Below are 8,530 nucleotides of genomic sequence, written 5' to 3'. Positions count from 1 at the left end.
AAACAAAAACAGCAAACAAACAGACCTACTGGACTCCAGAGCTAAAAAACAGGCAGACATTTCCACCCACCCCACGCTAAGGTACCAACATCATCAAACAGAAGGGGCTAAAAAACCCAATCAGTCTCAAACAATTATCACAACACAAAAACAAATCAGAGCGGTTTCCATCCAATGGGGTCATGTTCTATCCTGGAATTAAAAACACAAAAACCATTAAAAATAATTCAGTTTTTGGCTAGTATACGATCTAACCCAGACTACCTAGCATCCTTTGTCCCCTTCTGACCGTGCCCCCTCCCCAATTCAATGATCGGTCGATCTCTCAATTTCATGAGCAAAACAACACCATCCCTGCTTGGGACCATCACCTTCATCTCCTTCTCCTTAAAAAATTTCCAGGATCAGAAAACAAAACAAAAGCAAATTATATATATTTTTGGTTTACAGCACAAATAAAGGCAGAAGCAAGTGCATCCCCTTTCCCCCCTCGCTCCCCCCCCCCCCCCCTCCTGCAAGCAACTCACCGCCACTTCCCCTCTAGCTTCCTCCTCCCTCCTCCCTCCTTTCATGGCAGGAAAGGCTGAGGTGATGATGCCCATAAGCCATCCAATTTGACCCATGCCATCCTGGACCTATATACATACTGCCCCAGCGCACACTCGCAATCTCAATTTTTTGCTACTGCTAGCTCCTCAACCTATCTGCTTTTGCCTGCTGCAAGCTTTTGCTTTGGTTTAGGTGCTTCTTTTCCACTCCTTTACTGCTCCCCTACTTTTGCTTGCTTTGTCACGCACACGAAAAGCTCCTGCCTTTATCTTCTCGGACCTTATCTCTGCCCCGTAGTGGGATTTGGTGGGAGCTCCGCTGCTTGCCTCCCGCGTTTCTTTGCTCAATTGGGTTTGCAGCTCGCGGGTGCGCGTGTTCTTGGTCGGAATTCAGGTTCTTGGGTGGGGATTGCCCGGTTTCTCGAGCGATTGCGGGAGCCCGCTGCAGAAAGCTCAAATCTTTGCTCAATTCCGGCGGGGCCTCGGCGCGCCGGAGATGAACGACCAGCTGCTGCCGGCGCCGGAGTCGTCGTGTTTCCTCAACCTCAAGTGGGACCAGTCTATGGCCGCAGGCGACCACCTCGGCCAGGCGCTCAGCTCGATGGTCTCCTCCCCGGCGTCCAACTCGACGGCCGCCGCGGCGACTGACGGCCTCGCTCTCCACGGGATCTCGCCGCAGCCGCAGCACGGTGGCACTCCTCTCAGCTCACCCCCCAAGCTCAACCTATCCATGATGGGCCAGTTCCACCACTACCAACCGCCGCAGGTCGGTGGCGCGGGAGCCGCCGGCTTGCCAATCCTGGAGAACTTCATGCCAATGGGCCACCTGGACCAGTTCCTCTCCGACCCAGGCTTCGCCGAGCGCGCGGCGAGGCTTTCCGGCTTTGACGGCCGCGCCAGCGGTAGTGTCTATGGCGGCGCCGTCCCTGGACAGTTCGGTCTCCCGGACGCCGGCCCGGTCAGCGCATTGAAGGAGCTGGAGCTCGGGAACGGCCGGGACGAGTCATCAGTATCCGATCCGGCGTCGGCCAGCGCGGAAATGGCGCTGAAGGGGCCTTCCGACGGCAATGCAAGGAAGCGGAAGGCCAGCGGGAAGGGGAAATGCAAGGACGGCCCCGTGTCCACCTCCGTCAATGATCTCGCTAAGGTACGTGTAAAATTGCGTTCGGTTTGGCGCTCCATTTTGCCACGCAGTTCAGTTTTGGAGCAAAGATATCATTTTGGAGCGTTTTACAGGAGGAATCTAGCGGGAAGCGGTGCAAATCGGCGGACGAGAGTAATGACGCGGAGGAAAATTCCGCCAAGGGGAAGGCCGCGCAGAGCAACAGCGAGAATGGTGGCAAGAAGCAGGGAAAGGACAGCACGTCGAAACCCCCGGAACCGCCCAAGGACTACATCCATGTCCGGGCGAGGCGCGGTGAGGCGACAGACAGCCACAGCCTTGCCGAGAGGGTACAATTCTTGGTGGCCTCAATTGCATTGTTCTTGTTATCATCTTTGCTGTGGATTTATGTGTTGTTTTCTCTCCTCTTGTTAAACAATTCAGGTGAGAAGGGAAAAAATCAGCCAGAGGATGAAGCTGCTGCAGGATCTTGTGCCGGGTTGCAACAAGGTAACAGAGAAGTACTCATCATTGATATCAGGCACTTGCTGTCACTTGAGTAGTTTGGTGTGCTCAGATTGGAAATTGGGAAATGTTACTTGTTTCAGGTGGTTGGCAAGGCAGTTATGCTCGATGAAATCATAAACTACGTGCAGTCCTTGCAACGGCAAGTCGAGGTATATGTCCACTGTCAATTCACAGCTGAAATTATATTGAAACTGCAGGTTTTGCTGTTTTAGAATGGAACAAACGTCGACACATGCTATCTGAACCCTTCCCTTTCACATCCATTTTGCAGTTTCTGTCCATGAAATTGGCCACTGTGAATCCCCAGCTAGACTTCAACAATTTGCCTAACCTCCTTCCTAAAGATGTGAGGACAAGCATATATGATCACATTACTACATTTGGTTCCGTCTTATTGAGGCAACATAGTAGTTCATCCTATCTCATGTTCCAATTTGTTTGTAATCAGATGCAGCAGTCATGCGGCCCGTTGCAGAGCTCACATTTTCCACTGGAGACCTCAGGCGCACCGCTGTCATACATTAACCATCCTCACCCGGGGAACCCTCTTGGTTGCAGTCTAACCAATGGCGTAGACAACCAGAGTTCTATGCATCCGCTAGACCCTGCATTTTGTAGACAGATGAATTCGCAGCATCCTTTTCTCAATGGATGCAGTGATGCTGACTCACAGGTAAAAATGCACAGCAATGACTTGAGCTCAAATCATATTCATACAGTGACACTAAGGATAAAAAATCAACTCATCACAGGTTGGGACTTTCTGGCAAGACGATCTTCAAAGTGTTGTTCAAATGGATATTGGGCAAAGTCAGGAGATTGACACCTCTTCCAACAGCTACAATGGTAGGCCAATTTCAGCACCTTATTAAACCGTTGTCTTAGTTGATGTTGCTATATATGAATTCTGATACTGAATTGCCGTTGATCAGGTTCATTGCAAATAGTCCACATGAAAATGGAGCTTTGACATAGTTAAAGTTCAGTCCAAAGCTCCACGCCCGTGTATATAAAGAGAGGTCAGCATGCAGCGGAAGCACTCCGAGGTTCAACCTAACAACGTTGGGCCCTAGCAGTGTTTTAGCTTCTATTTTTCACCCTGGTGTAATGATTCTTTGAACAAAACGAAAAGCACCACGCACGGCGGTTGGTTGCTTCCATCGCCGCTTGTTTAGCTACAAGTTCGCGCGCAATGTGGTGCATGCAGTATATGCTCAGTCAGACCCTTGTCCTCTCAAGCGATAGGAAAAGACGTGTAATATCATTTGTATTGCCATTATATTTGTAGCTGATATATCTATTTAATATCATTATGCCTGTCTTTGCCGATCTCCATAAAGCTGAACCCTTGGTTCTGAAAGAATTATCGACTTTTTGATTCCTGCATCTTGCTAAGAGGCATAGCATTGTTCTGGTTGGTCCTTGGAGCTGTCATCGGATGTTGAGGCGTTGTAAACAATCACGCTGTAATGGTGCTTGACAAAAACTTTCTTCTTGATACAAAGATACATAGTATTCTTGCGTATTTTAGAAGAAAAAAAGGTTGGTGTTTGGAGCACAGGAACCAGGAATTTTCCTTCTGGAATATATACAGCCAAGAAGAGAGGCCAAGCACATGGACAAAAGGAACAAGCAAGTTGTGCTCGAACTGGGAGTGGATTTGTGGATGCTTTGTACCGGTATGATAAGTACCAGAAGAAAGTGACAGCACTAGGGCAGGGCTGAGGAGGCCTCCCATTCACAAGCAGTGCAACGGCATTCAGTGCGATGCTATGCTATGCTGCTCCTGTTCATCTATAGCTACATCAGATTTTTTTAAGCTGCTCCTGTTCATCTATAGCTACATCAGATTTTTTTAAATCTCTCTCACTCACTTTAGTTGTTAAGAATTCGAGCTCCCAATCCACTTCAGTGAGTCCAAATCATCCAGGCTGTGATCACGCTACAAAATGGAATCAGCGGAGCGAGTTGTTCTGATCGCTCCTTTTCTTGAGTTGGACCGAACCGAACGATCTTGTGTAGGATATAGATAAGCTAGCTCCAAATCAAGACTAAATAAGTTGGACCCAAGATCTTAGAGCAGTGTTTCACTGCTTCGAACCTTAATCACTGTTTTTGAAAAATTAAGTTGAAATGTGTGTTGGTTTATATGTGATAAGTGATTGATAAGATTGTCGATTTAGTTTGTCGAGTTTTGGATTGTTTGAACTTGATTTGAGTATTTTGATTATGAATTAACTGGAGTTAGAGTTAAAGAAATGTGTTTGCTTGTATCATGTTGTGTAGGCGACGGATATAACTTGATGGTCGACGGTGGGTGATCGGGGCTAAGCAGGTACTTGGTGTCGGACGATTAAAAAGGTCGGGCAGAGTCAAGGGTGATACTAGCTGTACAAGTGAATGTCAAATAAAGCATGAAACAGAGGATGAAAACGATGTATTGACAAAATCAAGCGAAAGGGATATTGGTGCAAGTGACAAGACGGTCCGAGGAATCAGGAGAGGGAGATATTTGCCGGCGGTTATAATCGCAAGACAGAGTACATGTGTCGACATCAGAGCGCTTGCTTAAGGTGTAAGCAAGTGACGAGTCACGCTTTGAGGAGCGTGCCGAGGATTTTACGGTTTGACCTCAAAACCGTGGGAGGACTGGAGGAGTACGTGATACTATTACGAAGCTTGCATCGATGTGAAGCTAAGTCGTGAAGACGCCATAGCTGTCCTATAAATAGAAAAGAAAATAGACCAAAATTATATCGGTGGTAGGTATGAGTGTACTACAAGAGATAGGTATTTTGGAAAAAAAACTACTTGAGCCTGTAAATAGAGGGTTAAGGCTATGAGAAAGGAGGAACCAGCCACTTGAGCCTATTGTGTCACTCATTTGAGAGCCTAGTGTTAGGGTTTTAGAGGAGATGACGGATGAGTGTTTAGCCTATGTATTTGATGAGAGTTTTGAGCGAAAAATATTTATAATCCATCTAAAATATGACTGATATCTTTGAGTAATGAAAATTATGTTTTTTATAAGTTTGAATTCCGCTTCTTCTAGTTTTTCTTTATTGGTTCCCTTGCAAGTTTGCAAGTTTTTGGTGTTTTATTGTGATTCGTTTTGGTTTTTGGACAGAATTTTCAGCATATTGTGAAGTCATTCTTCTTATTGCTATATGCATAAAAATCACATACGAGTCTATACCATTGTGTCTTGAACTCTCTTGACTCTAGATAATCAACTTGGAGAATTTCTTTAACCGGTGGCCTTATCTTTGATTTTTGAATCTTTTTTCTCAAGTTCTAAACTTTGTGTACGGATGAGCTATGAATTGGTTTACTGTAGAATCTAGTGTTCGATTCCAACAATGAGACCCATCTTTGATTGGATCTTCAAGTTTGGTTTTTGAATTCTTTGAGTTTTTTCTGTTCTAGACGGATCTTCCGGGTTGAGCTCTGTGTTTCTGCTGTGTTTATGTGTTTTGTGTTATGCTTTGTTCTTGAGGTGCGTTGAGTGATAAAATTGGAGAAGACAATCTATTTCGAAAGAAATTTGCTGAGGCGTCTATTCATCCCCCTCTAGTCTTCATTCTCGGTCCTACAATTGGTCCTCTGATTTGATCACTTGTTGACCTTAACTGGCTTTGTGATCCGTAGGTGACATGGAGAGAAGTAGAAAGATTTTGCTATTTGATGGCCGTGATTTTTTATACTGGAATGTGCGTATGGAGGCTTATCTTCTAAGCTAAGGAAGTGCAATATGGAAAGTAGTTAATTCTAACTACGAGATTTCTGCTATTCGCATGACTTAGGTTCAAATTGAACAGTAAAATGCCAAAAACAAGGTCAAAAATATTTTGTTCACTAGCCTAAGTTTGACAGGGTCCATCAACTCCATACTGCTCGGGAGATCTAGAATACTCTGAGTGTCTTTCATGGAGACACTAATTAGATTAAGGCCAGACGTCAAAGCATAAACAACCAAGAATACCAAATGTTTGTGCAAGACCCCAAAGAGTCTTTAGATGTGATGTTTGCTCGCTTTGATGGGATTATCAACAAACTTAGATCAACTGGTGTTTTGCCCTATTCTGACCATGAGAGAGTGATCAAGCTTCTCTATGCTTTTGACCGTAACATATAGGAAGTGAAGATGTCGAGCATTGAAGAGTCTCCAAGTTATGACACGTTGACTTGTGATGAACTCTTCAGCAAGCTCAAGTCGACCGAGATAACCAAGACGGCTTGGATCGATCTCAGAAATCTCCTGTCTCAGAATATGGAGTTGGTTTCCGGACCTGGTGGTAACAATCAATCTGCAGCTGACTTTTCTTGTGATAACACTTAATCGAGTGGATTTACTTTGTCTTCCTTTGTTTCTGTCATAGAGGAGCAGGTGGACGCGTTGAATGATGAGGACCTTGTGCTGATTGTGAAGAAGTTCACCTACTTCTACAACGATCACCGAGACCGCAGGAGGGGTGGTTCTCGTACCTGCTTTGAGTGTGGTGACACTACCCACTTTAAGGCGGACTGCCCTAAGCTCAAGAAAAGGGAGGATGTCCACCACGACTACAACAAGCACAAGAAACCCTTCTTTAAGAAGAATCATGACAAGATGGCTGTGACGAACCATCCAAACAGTATTCAAATTAATCATTAATTCGATCATTTACTTAATCATGACTTCAATGATTAACCCGAATACTGCTTCGGTAGTCTCAGCACGTATTTTGCGCTCAAGATCGGAACACATGTGTCAGTGGATGAACACCACAAGCGGGGATCCTGAGGGACCCCCTTTGAGATTCGGCCGGGGGGCTAATTCTGGATCTACCTCGTATGTGGGGTTAATGCGAATGTATGGGATCTAGGCGGTACGGATGATCGTCGGCTAGTAGGAGTAAATGCACAAGGGATTTAGACAGGTTCGGGCCGTACGGAGGCGTAATACCCTACTCCTATGTGTCTGGTGTGTTATTAATGCTCTTGGAATGCCTTTCTCTAGATCTCTGTGTTACAAGGTTTTTTGGTCTATCTATCAAGTCTTAAGCTCTAGTCTTCAAGTGCCGGTCTCTCTGAACTTGCTGAACTTGGCCTGAACTTCTAACTTCAACCTTGCGGAACTTGTTCTTCTACGAAGTGCTCCCCCCCCTTTTATCCTATCGGGGGGAGGCTCGATGTGCCCAAATCGGGGGCACAAGTTCCCGTAAACCATAAATGGAAAACAACCATTATGGGTCTACAGTTTGATGTTACAGGGGTTGAAAATGTGCCTTTCGGTCGGTCTCGTCGGTCATTACGCCTCAACTTTAGTAGGTGCAGAGGGGGCCCACCGGCCAGCCACTGAATATCCCCGCATGCCCGTCCAGTCAGAGTAGGTCTGACACGGCAGGGCGACAGACGATACGCCTCTAGCCCATCGACGATATCTTCAAGCCGTCTTCCTTTATAGGCCCTGCGGGGTGATGTGCGATGGGACCCATCGCATTAATTATCCCCACACCTTCCTACCAGGCGGTGGCAGGGACTGACGTACTCAGTACAACAGGCGTGGGGGGAGTGGTTGGATGTGACCGGCCATGCTTCCCCTTAAATGCGGCATCGGGCCTCCCACCGACTGACACCTCACCGTGGAGCCCTTGCGGGGTCCACCAGCAAGGGGCTTCTCAGGTCCTCGGGGAACTCTGGGTACTCGGGGACCAACTGTTCTTGGCCCCGAGCACCTCCTCCTGGATCTGGTTCTTCTCGGGTCCTCGGGGAACTCTGGGTACTCGAGAACCAACTGTTCTTGGCCCCGAGCACCCCCTCCCGGACTTGGTTCTTCTCGGGTCCTCGGGGAACTCTGGGTACTCGGGGACCAACTGTTCTTGGCCCCGAGCACCCCCTCATGGGTCTGGCTTTTCTTGAGCCCTCGGGGAGATGGTCCTTGAGGGATGGCGCCATGTGGCACTGTGCTGCCCTGGCCTCGGGACGCTGGAACCCCCGGTTCCCATATCACCGACAACATGCCTTCCAACATTTAGCATCACAACATAGATTAAGAAAGAGCAAATAATTAAAGTTCTATTACAGTTTACAATGAAAGATAAACTACGTAGCGGAACAAAACCTAACAACACAAAAACTAGGCAGAGCCATATACCCTTAGGCTCCACCCAAAAGCACGCTACAAGAGAGTAGGATGCACCACTCTTGCCCGCCACCGACATCAGCGAACATGAAGTAGCTAAACACGACTCCTCCTCACCTGCAAAACCTGTAGAGCAGCTGAGTACGAAGGTACTCGCAAGACTTAATCCATAGAGCACATATAAATAGCTCGACTTCAAGGATTATGCATTGAGCCATTAGCAAGAAA

General features: G+C 46.9%; 1 protein-coding gene across 2 annotated transcripts; it reads left to right on the top strand.

The window, feature by feature from the left end:
* Positions 1-506: 506 nt before the first annotated feature.
* On the top strand, positions 507-3,499 carry LOC133927212 (transcription factor bHLH77-like). 2 transcript variants are annotated; one of them, XM_062373571.1, is made up of 8 exons: positions 507-1,695; positions 1,785-2,000; positions 2,095-2,160; positions 2,259-2,327; positions 2,450-2,524; positions 2,627-2,851; positions 2,931-3,024; positions 3,111-3,499. In XM_062373571.1, the coding sequence occupies exons 1-8, from the start codon at positions 1,045-1,047 to the stop codon at positions 3,146-3,148; spliced, it is 1,434 nt and encodes a 477-aa protein (XP_062229555.1). In that variant the 5' UTR covers positions 507-1,044; the 3' UTR covers positions 3,149-3,499. The 2 variants fall into 2 exon arrangements, with proteins under 2 accessions (XP_062229555.1, XP_062229557.1); XM_062373573.1 differs by lacking the exon at positions 2,450-2,524.
* Positions 3,500-8,530: the final 5,031 nt, after the last annotated feature.

This window comes from Phragmites australis, chromosome 1 (assembly GCF_958298935.1).
Source record: "Phragmites australis chromosome 1, lpPhrAust1.1, whole genome shotgun sequence".
In the NCBI taxonomy this organism is placed as follows: domain Eukaryota; kingdom Viridiplantae; phylum Streptophyta; class Magnoliopsida; order Poales; family Poaceae; genus Phragmites; species Phragmites australis.
This window is presented reverse-complemented; position numbering and strand designations above follow the sequence as displayed.